Source organism: Chlamydotis macqueenii, chromosome 16 (assembly GCF_036417535.1).
Source record: "Chlamydotis macqueenii isolate bChlMac1 chromosome 16, bChlMac1.mat, whole genome shotgun sequence".
Lineage (NCBI taxonomy): Eukaryota > Metazoa > Chordata > Aves > Otidiformes > Otididae > Chlamydotis > Chlamydotis macqueenii.
In genome coordinates, this window is record NC_141571.1 from 1,208,987 (window position 1) to 1,225,196 (window position 16,210).

Below are 16,210 nucleotides of genomic sequence, written 5' to 3' on the forward strand. Positions count from 1 at the left end.
GCAGTTCCGGGCGCCGCCGGCACTGCCCGGCCCAGGCCCGAGCGGGGACCCCCGGGCCCTCGCTGCGGGCGGCCGTGCCCACAGCCCCAGCGGGCTGGGCTCCCCTGCTCCCCTCGGCTCCCAAGACCCCAAACCCGGCCGTTTGTTCCCCTTCGCCCTCCCGCTCCCCCAGACCCCCCTCTCTCCCCCCAGACCCCCCGCTGGCAGCCGTTCCCCCGGCCCCAGCGCTCCCAGCCGGGACTGAGAGCCCCGCAGCGGGACCCACGCCCTCGCAGCACCACGCCCACCCTGCCGGGGGCAGCTGCCGCCGCTTCTCTCTGCGTTCGGAGGGTCCTCCCCACCGCCGTCCGAGGGTCGGCAGCCAGCACCCGAAGCTGCTGCCAGCTCCAGCAGCCACAAACCCAACCTGGCACCGTCTCCGCTTCGGACGGAGCCCGGTATTTCCACGAGCAGACCCCGGCTGCAAGATCCCCCCTTCACTCCTCCATCCTCTCCCTAGGAAAGAGTCCGCTGAGGCCCCAAGCTGGTTTAGCATCAAACACATTTATTTCACTTTTATTGAATACAAGAACAGTGAGCACACACACATACACCACCGAGCACTGAAAAGGAGTGTGACCGAAGGGGGGAGAGGGAGAACAAGGGAAGAGAAAAGGAGAGTTAGTGAAGGAACGACAGAGCGTTGCAGTTGGTTGGTAAGGTGCTTCTCAAATAAAAATAAATATTATTGTTATTGTTACTGTTATTATTACTCATGCAATCACAGGCCAGGTTTGGAGTGAATTTGTGGGGTCAGGTAAAAACAGGCACTCGTGTCTCCCACCCCTTTCCACAGAAAGGCCCCTGGAAGAAAACAAGCAGTGGTCAGCTATCTGAAACGGAGCAAGGCGACGGGCGGGATGGCGGCGCTGAGCCCGCGGGGGCCTCAGCTGTTGCTGAGCAGCAGAAACCCACACCTCACCAGGCGAACAAGCAGTGAGCTTTTTTCTTTCCTTTTTTAAATTTTTTTTTTTTTTTTTAAACACTGCCACCCATTAAACACGCTGCGGAAGCCAGGGACTGGGTCTGCTCACTCCACACGTAACTCAGTTCAGTCCAAGCACACATCAAGTCTAACTCTGTAAGGCCACTAATTTTAACAGTAACCTCGGATTTTAACACTGTTACGCAATGTCAAAAGCAAGTATCTCGTCTGGCGTAGCCTCTGGTGGTGGTCAAGGTGTCCAAGCCAGCCGGGCGCCCCTGCGGACGCTGATGAACGCCAGTGCCGTGTGCGGACCACAAGACCTCCACCAGCCCACCTCTCTCTGTAAGTGCTACTGCTGGTTACAGCTGGCTTGGGTGTATTGTAAAAAAGAGAGAAAAGTAGCCTCTGCAACTGCCTTAACTCTTTTTTGGTTGGGAGCCTGCTCTCTAAGGGTAGCTGCATGGAAGCTGGGGAGACCCTCCCGACCCGGCGGCGCTCTGCCCGCTCCCCAGGCAGCCTGTGCTCGTGCCTCTCATGCTTGCAGGAGAAACCTCTCCGCCGGGAGAACAGACTTCCCGGGGACGTACCATACCAGCACACGGTGAACCGCGGCTGCCAGGGAGTACGCTCTCTGCTAGCACAGCAAAGGCGGTGAGCGGGGTCTGCCCAAAACATCCTGGCGGCGCGGGTGCTCCCCCGAGCCGTTGCAGGACCCGGCCAAATGCCCCCATTTCTGGGCACGGTCTGTGTGAGGGGTGGGAGACTGAAGGCAAAATGGTGCAGAATCGTGGGCTCTTCTGTTTCCGCAGGAGCTAGAGATGATTCCAAGAAGGAAACTTGCTTATTTCCTTTCCCTTCTGATTTGGTTCCAAGTCTACCCTAACTGCCTGGTTCACAGTGTGCGAGGCCCCGGGCGTGGCCCATGATCCCCTTCCGAAGGCAGCCGCAGAGGAAGCCTGTGGCTAAAGGCCGAGCTGGGAGAAGGCAGCTCCGCTGACACCTTGACACGCGTGTTCTTATGCAGAGGGCCTGGGCTACCTCGTCCGGCCTGGGACGCTGGGCACGCTCTGCAGTGACGGTGACAGCAGGGTCTGCCCATCCCTCGGCAGGCTGGGGAAGGACTGCCATCGCCCCAACACTGCTGCCACCAGCCCACAGCGCCTCGGGCAACCCCTGCCACCACAACCCGGGCGGCAGGGGAGGCAGGGCAGAAACAACCCCTCTGCCTTTGGCCCTACTACAAAGCTCAAGTGACTTCATTACCGGGATCCAGAAACAAAGCAAAACCACCTCAACCACCGGCACGGCTCAGTGGGCTGGAGAGGAGCGGCGAACACAGTCCTGCGGCTGCCACCTCGTTCCCAGCAAGGCTCGGGGTGGGGACTGGGGAGAGGATCCTGCCGACAGCTGCCAGAGCCGCAGCCTCAACCTCCTTCCCTGCCCCTCCAAGTCACCCCGGCCCCTCCGAATCCGACTGCCATACACTGCAGATCAGTGGGCGGGACATCTCCCATCTCGCCCTCTCCCCTTCCCCCCTAAACAGCACCAGCCGAAACCCTCCCCGTTCTCTTCTTGCAGGACCGAGAGTTCCACGTATGATCTAAGTCTCAAAATACACCAACCACAGTCAATCAAAGAGTTAATAATTTAACGTTGTCATCATGTTTACCAGCACTGTTGAATTATTTCAGTATTGTTCCCCCCCTTCCCCCTTCGTTATATATAATAATATACATAACTGAAATGCACATCCATATGAAACCCCTACAGGCTGCTTTGTATAAATGAGAAACCATATACATACCGTTGGTTTTGTCTGAAATGAAACCCGTTCTTAAATACCTTCAGAGAACAAGAGGCTGGACAAGTGCACAGAGAGGACAGGGGACGGAAGGGGAAGAGCCAACAGAACCCCGAGACACGCCAGAGAACCAGCACGGGGCGAGGAGGGCGAAATGACGCTTGCGAATCGGAAAATAACTCTCAGGTAAGAAACTCAATGTTTTTCTCTCTTCTTTCCAGAGGTGGGGAATGGTTTTGCTTCTGCTTGTGGGTTTTTTTTATTTCAGTTTGCTTATTTCTTGCTTTGTTGCAAAGCAGTTTTCCTTTCCATTCAGTGTGCAACAATGAGCTGATGATTGTGTATCCTTTAATGTAACATGCAAGATGGTGGCTTACTGTATCGTTAACAATGTTATTGTTATTATCACGGTTTTTTAAATCTCATTTTATCACCAATCCGGTAAATTCTTCAATTTATCTGCAGAGGGTTGGCTTTGTTTGTTGGTGATGTTTGCTATTCATTTCCAGCATATAGCAGCAGTGCAAGGATGCGTTTTGTTTCTGTTTATATATATATATATATATATATATGTATGTATGTATATATATATATAATATATTTGCTATTCCTTTTTAAAAAAAATTTGTCTCTCGCCATGAACATTGCAGCCAGGATGTCTACGTCTTGCTGACAAATCCAGCACGAAGGCTCCTTCTCCACTGTTCTCCAGGTTTGAACACAGATGCCGACTTCCATGAACATGTTGGTCAAGATTCCTGTACGAGGCAGATGGAAACGACCAGTCACGGGGGGCTGGTTTTCTCGGCTATGGACGGGCTCCTCTGCCTACGAGGGCACTGAACAGTAACTCTACAAACACCTGGGGCCACAGATCGCACTTAATTACCAGGACCCATGGTAACGAGCAGGAACTCTGGGCTCCCTGGGCTGGTCTTGGCGTATGGGGGAGGTAACGGTGAGTCACTGCTCCCCTGCTTTAAGCCGTTCAATCAAAATTGGGTGGCTCCCTAAGCGAGGCAGAAGTGTCTGGGCTTGCTTGTTTGTACTGTGCGACAGGAGGGAAGATTAGGCAGAAGCAAGAGGGTGGTGGAGCACTGGCCCAGGTTGCCCAGAGAGGCGGTGGATGCCCCATCCCTGGAAACATTCCAGGCCAGGTTGGCCGGGGCTGTGAGCAACCTGCTCTGGTTGCAGATGTCCCGGCTCCTTGCAGGGGGGTTGGACTGGGTGGGCTTTGAAGGTCCCTTCCAACCTTAACCATTCTAAGATGCTATGATTCTAAGAGCCTCTTCTGCCCTTCCAAGCTGCAACAGAGCTGGTCGCTTTTCCAAGCTTAAAAGCTGCCAATCAAAATCTCCTTACGATAAAGAAACACAAAATCACATTTCCAGAGAGGCCTCTTGAAGTGCACCTGCAGCCTGGCTGCTGACAGAGCCCCTCATACATTTTTCAGCCGTGAAGCTGCCTCCTGAAGCTTCCCCTCTCCTTTCCCTCATGCTCCCCTGCCCCTCAGCTGCCCTGGCACCGAGCTCTCTTGGGCTGTGCCACCACCAAAGAGCTGTGGCAACCCAGCTGATGGGGGAGCACAGGGCCGCAGTGGGGCTTAGGAGTGGGGCAGGACTCCTCAGGCCAGCTTTGCCCTGAAGAAAAATGTCTGGGGCTGGGACTGCTTTGGGGTGTTTGTGGGGAGGTGCAGACCTTGTGTGCTGCTGCCTGCACCTGCACATGTAGAAAAAGACAACCTGGGGAACCCAAGTGGGACTGGAGAAATCCCCCTTTTTATTTTTGCAAACACTGGTCTGATACTTTGGACTGCCTTTGCAGAACCTGTCTCCCAGTTCCTCAGCCCATCCACAAACCTGGTATCACCCCTTCCCCTCCTCGCCCCAGCAGACAGGCAGGTCCTTCCTCCTTTACCTGCAAACGACCCTGACCCCTCTGCTGAGCAGGACAGCACGGTGACATCTTGCAGAATTGCTTTTGGTGGCACAGCACTGGCTTTCTAACCACAATCAGGTGGGCCCAGAGCCCCCACCACACTGGGACTGGTGGCTGAGAGCTGCCACCCTTGGTGCCGAGGGGCAGCCACGCCAGCCCACGCCTGCCACTGGTGGGGGCCAGGGACGCTTGCCTAGCTACAGCCAGCCCCAGGCAGCAGGGACGCACCACAGCTGGCAACCTCGCCACCCACCTGAGGTTTCTTGTCCCGTTCCTCTGGAGAAGGTTCTGTTTCTCTGTACACCACAGCTTTGGTTACCAGCATGTCGGGATGCTGCAGTTTTGCCTCTTTGATTGCTAAAGCCAGTGCCTGGAAAGCAGAAGGATGAAAGCGCTTATCACCGCTTCCCTGCAATCCGGTACGTTGCTCTCGGCCAGACAGGACCAGCGGACAGAAAGCAGCTGGAGCTGAGTGGGATTCCAGGAGGACGGGGATGCAGAGGTTCAAAGCTGAACCCACAGCAGCCTGGCAGAAGAGGCTGGAGCCCACCTGTAACGGGGGACTGGCACACCAGTGCCGTGCCTCATGCACTGCCTCTCTCTTGCTGGCGTTTTCTGCAGAGATGCGCTGCGTCCCAGGCTCCCTGCTGAACCCACACAAAGGAACAGCAGCAATTCTCTCTGCAGCAAAACCCTAGAAAAACCTACAATAACAATCTAATTAAAATTATTCTAAAAAACCCTAAAAATTATGTTAGAGCCTTTTAAATACTTTAGCTGTTGAATTTTTCTTCTTAAGCAACAAATCCCTAAGGGTTAGGCCACAGGAAAATGACCCTGCAGCCCTAGAGATTTGTGTCAGTCTCTGTCATTTCGTCATAAGTTTCTCTTTTTCTCCCTCTGCCACAGAGGCAGACGCAAAACACCACCACTTGAAGTCAACCTGCAGTGAGATTGTACTGGAAAGAAGGGAGAACCTGAGTCACTTTGGGGCATTTCAACAAAGGACAACTGGAAACTTGTTTTATGACAATAAAAAGGCGACCCCATCACTGGGCTCAGTGCTGGTATGTAACCTTCACTGCTGCTCCACTGCTGCAGCGGGCGCTGATGGGAGCTGGGCTGCGGCTTCACAGGGGTGTCGCAGCACCCCATGGGGACCTGCACTGCTGGGCAGAGCTAGTAGGTTTGGGGTCAGTTTTTTGGAGAGAAGGAGTAAAGAGGTGCAAGCCAGACCCAGAAGCATGTGGTGCTGCAGCTAGGGGCAGCCAGAGCCAAGCAAAGCTTGGGCATCCTGCTCCTACCTGGTCCTGGTCCACGTCTTCATCTCCTGTGATAATGATGCGCTTCTCTATTCGGGTCTCGGAAAACCCTCCTTTCACAGTCTGCACGAGAAGAAGGAAAGCACTCACCCATGGATCTCTGCAAGCCAGCTCGTGGCAGATGTAGCTCTGCCCACGGGAGCCGGGACAGTGCCAGCATCACCTTAGGAACTCCCTCTGTAATTCCGCCTCTCCCCCACTCCCCTTGACTCGGTGCGTGGTTTAGAACGGGGAAGACACGGCTGGCCATAGACGAGGAGGAAAGGAAATGGGCCAAGTGGCAGGTACGAGCACCTCTCCTTCCTGCTCAGGCCCCTCACCTGCTTCTATTTTCATTTACGTGCACTTAATCTGGGAATGAAATGGCCATGGGTGAGGTCCTCTGCTGCAGCCTCCTCTCCTTCATTTCCTGCCATCATTCCCTCTTGCCTGTGCCACTCCATCTCTAAAAAACGCCATCGCCCCACGCTACCGTTGATCCCACAGCTGACACAAGGCGAGATGCTCCAGCACTGCTGCCGTGGCCTTCTTGGGCCAGGGGGACCTGGGGTCAGGGTACATCTGGGAACACTCACTGGTACGGGTAGACACTCGCACGCACGCTGCTGGCAGCCTAATTCAGAGTCCCTTCTGCCCTGCAGCTGGCTTCAGGAGGGCCGTCACACCGCGCTGCTCTTCCTTCTCGCCCCGACGACTCCCTGCCCTCCCACACCACCAAGAAGTCGAGGCGGGCACATCACGTGTCCGCAGTCCGTGGGGGCGATGAGCACCCAACACCCGCTGTCCGTGCCTGCAGCTCCCCGCTGTCACACTGGGCTGGATGGGACAGGGCTGAACCGGGCACGGGGCCGCTGTGCTGGCTTGCCACCCCCCACGAGACAGCAGACACTTCTTCAGCTTGTGAGGAGCAGAGGTGCATTTCCCGCTGTTCTAACCACAGTACAAACCCTCCCATCCCCAAATTCCAGCAGCTTGCATCAGGAACCCCCGGCCACCCCCGCTGGAGCTGCCCTACCTTGGTAACGTGGGTTGTGGTGGAAGTGGAGAGGGTTTCCGCGGTGGCACTGAATATGCTGGTGAGCACTTCCTTCCCGGCGGAGCTGCTGGTGATCTGCGGGACAGAGAGCAGCGGCATCAGTGGGGCCGCCACAGGGGAGCCCCCCCGGTGCTGGCTCCCGAAGAGCTGGGACCTTTCCACTGGGATGCACCTCCTCAGCCAAGCACAGGAGGGGAGGGAGCAGCAACGGGAAAACCAGACACTGCCCTGTGCTTCCAACCAGACCAGGGAGAGGTTTCCACAGCTACCCCAAGCCCAGAGCTGCAGGAAAGGACCTCTGCAGCGAGAGATGATTTCACGGCTGCGTTCTGCTCCTCCCCATCCATCCTCAGGGCCACTCTCAGGCCATCTGGAGCTCTGTCCATCCCACTCTGCGTGGCGAGCGCTAGGAAAGCTGTGCTGGTGCCCCAGCCACGCAGCGTGGGGTACACTCTCCCTGCTGCACAAAGTGACGAGCCTAGGGGCGGCCTGTGGCGTTCGGCCAGGCCTGACTCCATCGAAATGAGGCAATCGAGTCGGAAAACTCTTCACTCAGGAAGGCCTGCTGCCGGCAGTGGTGACGGCTGTCACTCCACTGGGAGCCAGGAGATGGCATGTGGCCTTGGGCGGCCAGGCAGGACACCTGGGTATCTCAGCCTGCTATGAGGCTTCACCAGGGACTGAGCTGTTTTTTAGGAATTATCCTCCTCCAGCAGATGTTCAGGGTGCACATCTGGCACAGGAGAAAGGCCACGGCCAGGGGGTCCCCTGCCACCTTTCTCCCCAACCTTCTGAGCATCCTTCTGCTCTTCCCAGTACCGACACAGCAGCCGAGGGTGCCAGTGCTGGGAACACGGGAGGGGGCCCTGTGGGACCAACCCCAGGCCACCCCAACCCCACAGGGCTGCCTCCCTCCCTCCCTACCACTTGGCCTGGCTGGTGGGTCCACGTCCCCCCCTCACCGGTGAGAGGGAGCGAAGGTCTGTCGCGGGAACGGCCCCTTTCCCAGCCTTGGTGCTGTGATCCTGCAAGAAGAGCAGATGGGCGCGTTGCCTGGGAGGCAACGCGGGGCAAACGCAGCAGGTCACCCTCCGCAGACATCCCTGGTGGGGCAGGGTCCCTCCCAGCACAGCCGGCCCCAGTTGCCCTCGCCGGAGCAGAGGGACCGCAGGGGACAGCGGCTCCCCCACCTCTCGAGGGGCCAGCCCCGCTTACTGAGGTCACCAGCGTCGTCTCCGCGGTGCCAGCATGAGCAGCGGCTGTGGCGTCTCTGCTGCCCGGGGTGCCTCCTTCTGCCTGCCGAGCAAAGGAACCCTGGTGAGCCGGGAGGTGCCAGGGAGCCGGTGACACTCGTGGGGACAGTGCTGCTGCTTCCCCCGTCCTTGCTGCCAGGGGAAGCTGGGGAAAGCCATGAGGCCACGGACACACGTGGTGCAGCATGTGTGGTAGCTGTCACCCTCTGGAGATGTCCCCACGCTGCACGGCAGACGGGGCCAGGGACGCACAAAGAATATCCCTTGGGTGGCTTTGGTTTGATGTTTTGGGGACCCCAGCAAGACAAGGGTGAGCAGAGGCCCCCGACCGCCCCACTCAGCCACCCACCCCCCCAGCGCTGCTGTCTGGGGACAGATTTTGCTGGACTGAGGCTCGGCAGAGCCACTGAGGAGCTGGGACACAGGGGGACAGAGCCACCACGTCACCTGGGCTGCGTCTGTGCTGCCGACCTGGTGGGGAGCGGTGCCGTCTGCTTCGGGCTTCTTCCCGCCCAGCCCCAGGCCGCCGGTCACAGCGTCTGTTTTTGAGGCTGATGGCTGCAGAAGAAACACAGTCAGTGAGGCACCAGCGCATGACGCCAACAGCCCTGAGTGCTCCCTGTGCACCAGCTCCTCTGAGCAGAGCATCACCGCCCCACGCCTCCGCAAGCGCACGATGTCCCACATGCGTCACAGCCAGCCCTGCCTGGTCGAGGACCAGAGGCCAGGCTGTTGCCTGGGGCAGACGGTCACCACGGAAAGTGACGGTGCGTCCAACGTACCCCGTGACGCTCTGCCCCTGGGGTTTTCAGGGATTTTTTGGCTAGATTTATAGACACCATGGGTTAGGTCAAACTGGTCTTCAACAGGTGAGCGAGACCCACCGAGTGCCCCGCAGCAGCTTTGAGCTGCACCAGCTCCTGGCAGCTGTGGTTACACTCGGGGTGTCAGAACCTCGGGGGAACGGAGACAGGTTTCCAGCGCTCCCCCGCTCCAGGAAACTGGAGCTGCCAAGGGCTCCTGCACAGGGAACACTCGGCCAGGGCTCAGTATTCCCGAGCCTCCCCTGGCACCGTGGAGCTGATCACCCACAGCCGTGGCCCTGCTGCGATCCCGGAGCCCACGGATGCTCCGCACAAGGGTTTCCAGGCAGGCTCAGGGAAAGCTCCCTCTCACTCTGCAGCCTCCTCCTGGCTCCAGGTCTGGACTCGCCTGGCAGCTCCAGGCAGCGTGGGGACTTACCTGCCAGGGCCGGAGGGCTGGCCCGGCGCTGGCCGCGCAGGAGGTGGCCCGGCCCTGGCCTGGCGCAGAGGCAAGGCTACGTTTCATCTGAGCTGGGGCTGGCTCTACCGTTCTCTCCCCGTGGCGTACACCCAACTTCCATACACATGCCGCATGCATTTTTCTTTGCCCTGTTACAATCATTCCTGGCACGGGAGTGACGCTCCACGAGCTTCGGAGCGGCTCCCACAGCCCTCCCGGCAAACCCCTCCCAGCCCTGGCACGACCAGAGAGGTTAGCTGGCAACATGTTTCTCTTCGCTATGCAAACCGGTCACCAACTTCATGCAAAACACAAGGACAGAGGCGCTGGTTAGTGACGCGTGCCCCTGCCAGCCGCTGGCATGCTGCAGTGGCCGGAGGAAGAAGGGATGACGAGATGACGGTGACTTCTCCTGGTTAGCAGAGGCACAAAACACACGACAGAGCCATGCAACACAGACAGCAGCGTGCATCGGGGGAAAACACCTATGCCGGCCCGGAGCCGGGGGAGGTTTGAAAGCTAGCATGCTCTTCCAAACCAGTGTGGGAGCGCAGACCCGCGAGGCAATACTGGGAACCACAACACGGAGCGTGATGGTGCTGAGACAGCCTCAGTGGATGGCATCCCTGTGTACCTCTGGCTGGGAGATATCTGGGCTGGGCTGGGAGACTTTCTCCCCGCCTTTGGCATCCTCTTCCAATCCAGGAACTACTTTGTCAGTGTGCTGGAAGGAAACCAGGCCTTCATCTTCCGTTTCACTCTTGTCCTTGTCCAGCTCGGGCAGGCTCCGGGAGATGTCCTCAAAGGCTGTGCCGTGGAAGTCGCCCATCACTGTGAAGTCCACCTCTGCTTCCAGGCTGGAGGTGGAACTGACTGTGATGCTGGAGCACTTGCGCTCTATGGCCAGGTGGTTGTCCTTCAGAAAGACCGAGTCCTTCTCCTGGTCCTGCTCCTCATCGCCGGTGTCGCTCTCGGGAGCCCTGTGCCGAGGTGGCTTAGCTTTCTCCTCAGCGCCCTCCCTCAAGCCCGCTCTCTGAATGAGACACAATGGCGGAGAGAGACGGAGATGGTGAGCGCCGCGTGGCGCAGCAGCACCGGCAGTGCCGGCGGGGAGAGGGAAGAAGGAGGAGGAGGAGGAGAAAGAAGGCTGCAGCAAACATCACAGAGTAGAGTCAAACACAACTCAAGCACCGAGACTGAAACCTTTCTGACAGCAGCGACTTTGCAGGGTTGGGGTTGGGGGAGAAGGGTTATTCAATCGGATTTTGCCAAAAGCCTACTGGTAATTAACCATCTCCAGAAAGGGTCAGTCACACAGGAAAGCTTGGCCAGCCTGGAGCCACCTCAGTGCACCCGGTGGCAGCAGATGTGTGGAGAACAGGCCGGTTAGGAGACATTCAGAAACAGCTCAGACGCCAGCGCTATCGAATGTCAGTAAGGTTGGGCACTCAAAAAAAAACAAACAAAGGGAAAGAGAGAAGAGTTTGAAAGAAAGGGCCCCATCAGCCAGGCAGGGTGAAGGAGAAGCAAGAGAGCGTGCCAATTCCACTGAGCATCCGCCCGGGCCCCGCGGACCCAGGGGCAGCAGGACCAGCCCAGCCCGGGCGGCCACCTGCGCGGGGGTGAATCTGCCCCACCAACACCAGGCTCCCCCTCCAGCAGCCTCCCGCGGCCAGGGGCGTCTTAGGGACGGCCTGTTTGAGCGTTTGGTCAGTGTAATGGACAGCACGACGAGAGCCAAGGGATGCCCTCCCTCCTTAGCTCTCCAGACATGGACATACCTCTCAACTCTGCCATCAGAGGGCACGTTTCCCCTTGCCGTGCTTTGCCATGAAGCCATGGGAAATCTAGACCCATTGCTGGATTTTGGGAAATCTAGACCCACTGATGGACTTTGGGAAATCTAGACCCACTGATGGACTTTGAGAAATCTAGAACCACTGATGGACTTTGGGAAATCTAGACCCATTGCTGGATTTCGGGAAATCTAGAACCACTGATGGACTTTGGGAAAGCTAGACCCATTGTTGGATTTTTGGGAAATCTAGACCCATTGCTCGATTTTGGGAAATCTAGACCCACTGCTGGACTTTGCGTCTTGCTCCAGGCAGCTCTCCCTCAGGAACAGCTCCAAGCCCACGGATGCCAGAGGAAACCCCCTGTCCCGGACCCTGGCCCAAGCGTTCGCAGCCAGAGCCATCCCTCAACGGGCCAGGCTGTGCCGGCACAGCCTTCCCCTGGCGCTGCTGGGAGGTTGAGAGGTATGAGACACAGGGTGCCAAAGGAACTCAGCAGGAACGCGCCCCACCGGGTCTGTGTGCGTATAGATATACACATCACAGCTCTGCAATGCGGAGGAGCTGGAAGCACGCAGCCCGTAGCTGTTACGGTCAGCTCTCGTACTATGGTGAGAAGCAGTGATAAAACAGCACGGAGACCTGGAAGACCACTGGAACAGCAGTCTTTAAACGCTTTTCCTTCGGGCTGGATTTTACTGACAGGTCAGATAAATCCTTCTCTTCCCCGCCTGGTTCCTGAGATTTGCTCTGGATTAGAGAAAATGGTTAGTTGTACAGAAACGAAGGCTACAGGAGCTGATCGAATGCTTACAAGAGAGGAGAAAGCCAGTTCATCACCCAGCCACCAGCTTGGCGAAGACAGGGGAGGGCGGGTGAGGTCGGCGAGCTAAGCAAGAAGGGACATCAATGTAAGAAATGCAAGGGTGAAGCTGGAAGCGTGAACACGCTGCTGCTAGGCGCGCACGCGTGTTGGTGACGGAGTCGCAGCTCCTTCAGCCACCCCCCGTCTCCCGGTCTTGCTCCTGGCCACGAAGCTCGGGTGCCCGCTCTCGGGTGCAGCGAGTGGCATTCTCCAGGGAGCCCAAATGTCGGAGGGGTCACAAAACAAAAGCTGATGAACCAGCTGGCCAGCGTGTCTGCATTCAGCAAATAAGCCTGCCCACACACACACACATAAAGGACAGGGATGCAAAGCGGTTGCCGTCGGTCAATGGATGTGTGAGGAGCCACGGAACACGGCCACAGAGCCACACAACATGCGCATGAACTTTCCGTCTGGACAGTTCATCGGAAGAGTTACCACGGCTTCTGCCAGCGTGAGTTCACAGCCGGAGTCAGGGGAGACCAGGTCAGCACTGTCTTCTCCTTCGCGCTCCAGGTCAACATAAACATCTTCCTTCAGAGCGGGAGGCTGGGAGGTGTCTCCTGAACCAGTCCCTGGCCCGAGGGCCAAGGAGCCCACACCGGATGCAGGTCCCACCGGAGTGACTGGCACCGCTGGCAGCGAGGCGAGGCCTGTGTTCAAAAGCGTGTCCTGTGCCATACCCGTCTTCCCCTTCGTTTTTGCTGATGTCTCAGCTTCAGCCACATGCTCTTGTCCCTCCTGGGCTGCCCTTCGCTCCTCTTTGCTTTGCTCGAACATCTTAATCTTAGAGGCCACGGAGGTTTTCCTGTAGCTGTCACTGTCCTGCCAGCTCCCGGTGGTCACAGTGATATCTCCATGCTCCCGTGACACAGCTCCTGTCCTCCCAGCCATGCACGTCAATGACCCAGACTCTATTTGATGTGTCCCACTGCTCGCTTGTAGCTCTTCCCCACCTTCACAGATCAAGGTAGAGAGCTGGTACATCTTGCTTCCCTGACACAATCCTGCTACAGAGGAGTGGGAGTTGGAGACATCAGCAGCTTCTTTGGGAGGAGACTTATCCTGCGGTGGCTGACTTGGAGCAAGGTCACTGTCTCTGATGGTTTCTCCTACTGGAGGACCCCTGCCCTGCAGATCTTGTCCCACATTAAACTCCAAGTCCCAGGGCGACTCTTGTGCTTTGGGGTCTGCAGTGCAGAGAAGCCCTCCAGTCATGGGACCCTCACGGGGCAGGTCTCTTACTATGGCCTCAGTCTGCTGTTCTGGTTCTTCTGCCTTGGGAGGCAGCTCTTCCATGCGAGGGCTTTTGTCATGGGACAAGTCCTCCATCTCACAGCCGTCATCTCTGGTCAGCTTCCCTGATGGGGGCCCTGTGTCCTGGGAGAGCTCTTTCATCATGGGCTTCTCCTCCTGGAGCGGCTCTTCTGTGGCAGGGCCTTTGCTCTGGGTTGCCCTCGCTGTGACAGGGGCCATGGCCTGGGCCACCTCCCCTGTGGCCGGGTCTCTGACCTGGATTGGCTCTGCTGGGGCGTCTGTGTTTTGGGGTGGTCCTGCTGCATCTTGGTGTGATTTCCATGCGGCAAAGCCTGTATCTTGGTATTGTTCTCCTGATTCAGGACTGGTGTCCTTGGGTGTCACCGCCTCTGCTACGCCGCTCACATCCTTGGGTGCTCCTTGGACTGCTACAGAGCTTGTCTCCTTGCATGCTGCCTCTGCCGAGGGGTTCACATCCTCGGGTATGCCCACGCCTCTTTCAGGGCTCGTGCCCTGGGACAGGTCTCTGGCCTCAGGCTCCGTGCCGGGGGCTGGCTCCGTCAGGACAAGGCTGGGTTGCGGGGGAAAGGCCGTGGGGGCAGGAGTGACGGGTTTATCCCCGTCCGACCCCGCGGTGGTATGAGAGTGGCCCTGCTGAGCCACAGCTGATGGAGGCGACTTGGTCTCTATCTCTTCCATCTGAAGAACCACCCTGGCACTTTCCTCCTTGTCACCCTCTGCTCCAAGCCTTCCTGAGAGCCCCTCGGCTGCCATGCGGATGTCCGGGCTCTGCACCGGGCTCCCTCTGCGCTCCTCAGCTCCGCGGCCATCCCCCGGCAGGCCACGCGGCTTCAAGCCCCTCTCCAGGCTTTGCAGATCCATCTCCTCCGGTCCCACTTCGTGGGAATACGGGAGGGCTTCACCTCCCTCGGGTGCTTTGCTGCCTCTCAGCCCAGCATTCTCTTGCTGTAGGGGCAGCTCGTCCTCCCGCCCTGAGCTGGGACGTCCCGCCAAGCTGGTCCCATCACAGCCTGTCCCGGGCGGCTCCGGTGCCTCTGCAGGTTTTCCAGACACTGGCCTGTGTTGCTGACTTGCTGGGGAAATGGGTTGGAACCCTTCTGCTGCTGGTGCTGTGTGCCCGCATCCCTCCCTGGATGTCTTCACAGTGGCTTCTGGTCTCTCCTCCCGGCCAAGCTGTCCACCAGGCTCCGAGAGCAGGGCCGTTTTACTCTCCTTCTCCTCCCCCTCCGGGTCTCCCAAGTAGATGATCCTCTGGGTCGCAGAAGTCTCCGAGCTGTCATCACTAGGCTTCACTTTAATTTTAATGAGCTCTGTGGCTGCGGCTGGCACTCTGGCCTCCTGCTTCCCGGAGGCTGCAGAAGCATGCTCCTTGGAGACCACCTCGCTTTCTCCCTGGGGAGGCTCTGGCCCCCAAATCTTGGCCCTTTGCCTCTCTTCAGGCTGCTGGCAAGGCTTGGGCAGACCTGGCTCACCAGCAGTTGCTTCCTCGCCCCGCTCTTGGGGCTCCTCCTCTGCGCTCTTGGCTGGCAGGTGCTCTGCCTCCCGGTTGGGCTCTCCCCCAGTTTCCTTCTCACAGATCTCATCCTCCCAGACAGACTCAAAATCCTCCGGACTAGCGATCATTTTCGCTCTTGTCCGGGAATCCGGGGCTGTGTCTGCCGGCTCTTCCTGGCCTGCCGCTTCCTTGGCTTCCCCTACTGCCATCTCCAATTCTGACGCGCTTGTACTCCTTCTCACCTCTGAGGTACCTGCATGTGCTGCTTCTTTCTTGACTCCCAGAGCTTTCTTTAGGGCTACCGCTTCCAGCCTAGGAGTTTCTCTCTCTATAAATACCCAGTGCTCCGAGCCCTGCATTGCAATTGGAGCAAGAAGAGTTAGCATCACACACCCCTCACCCGACTGCCGGCGACTTGCTGCGCATCACGGAGGGCTGCTCTGCCTCGGACAGGGCTGGACTGTCAGCATTGCTCATGCAAGAGTGGAGGCAGGGTCTACACAAAGAGCCTGGCAACTCGCTGATGGAGAGAAGGGACGGAACATACGGGGGCTGCCGTCGTGAGCGGGACTGAGCCTCCTCTCCTCTCCAGGGACCACGTCTGGCCCTGGGCGGTGGCTGACCGACGGACCCGCAGGACCTGCAGCGTGGCTGGCAGTGCGGCAGTGGGAGCCGTGCTCCCAGCAGAGACGTGGACAGCCATCGGGGAATGGCAGGAGGCAGGGGCACGCAGCTCCCAACTGGCAGGCCTCTGTGTTCAGCCGGCTCTGGCAAGCTCCACGCGCAAAGGGTGAGATTTCATCATAGGCACCGGTCTGTGCTTCGAGCAGCCTCGCTCAGCTTCCCCCACACACCCTATGACTACATCAGCCTGCCAGGAGCACGAGCAAGAACAGAAATCACCTGCAGGCATCAGAAAGGGCCCTTCCCCTTCCTACCAGACGCTGCAGCTCAGACTCACTCCAAAGGCCATCCTTCTTTTCCAGGATGGAAAATTTTTCTGATGGAAGTTCCATCAGAAGCAATCATTTAGCGGAGGTTTCTAGCAATGCTGAAACCAAGCGGTTCAGAAAGTGTCACCTGTAAAAGGTCATCTGAGAAACCGAAAAGACCACAGGCTGGGCAGCGGGGACAGCTACAGGTACTGCAGCAAGGACGAAGCAAAGGCTGTGGAACATCCTGCAGTGAGGACACGG

At 58.0% G+C, this 16,210-nt stretch overlaps 1 protein-coding gene across 6 annotated transcripts in view; it reads right to left on the bottom strand.

Annotated features, from left to right (window-relative positions):
• Nucleotides 1-524: 524 nt before the first annotated feature.
• The window catches only part of EPB41L1 (erythrocyte membrane protein band 4.1 like 1), a 63,289-nt gene continuing 47,603 nt past the window's right edge, over nt 525-16,210 (bottom strand). For 3 of the 6 annotated variants that reach the window (XM_086760926.1, XM_086760924.1, XM_086760925.1), the window contains 10 exons: nt 12,680-15,367; nt 12,019-12,126; nt 10,215-10,613; nt 8,765-8,875; nt 8,280-8,360; nt 8,027-8,089; nt 7,044-7,139; nt 6,011-6,091; nt 4,960-5,076; nt 525-3,526 (listed from right to left, as the gene is read on the bottom strand). In XM_086760926.1, the coding sequence (XP_086617052.1) occupies nt 3,518-3,526; nt 4,960-5,076; nt 6,011-6,091; nt 7,044-7,139; nt 8,027-8,089; nt 8,280-8,360; nt 8,765-8,875; nt 10,215-10,613; nt 12,019-12,126; nt 12,680-15,367 (3,753 nt within the window). In that variant the 3' untranslated portion in view covers nt 525-3,517. The remainder of the gene's footprint in view (nt 3,527-4,959; nt 5,077-6,010; nt 6,092-7,043; nt 7,140-8,026; nt 8,090-8,279; nt 8,361-8,764; nt 8,876-10,214; nt 10,614-12,018; nt 12,127-12,679; nt 15,368-16,210) is intronic. The other 3 variants (XM_086760929.1, XM_086760928.1, XM_086760927.1) reach the window with 1 other exon arrangement.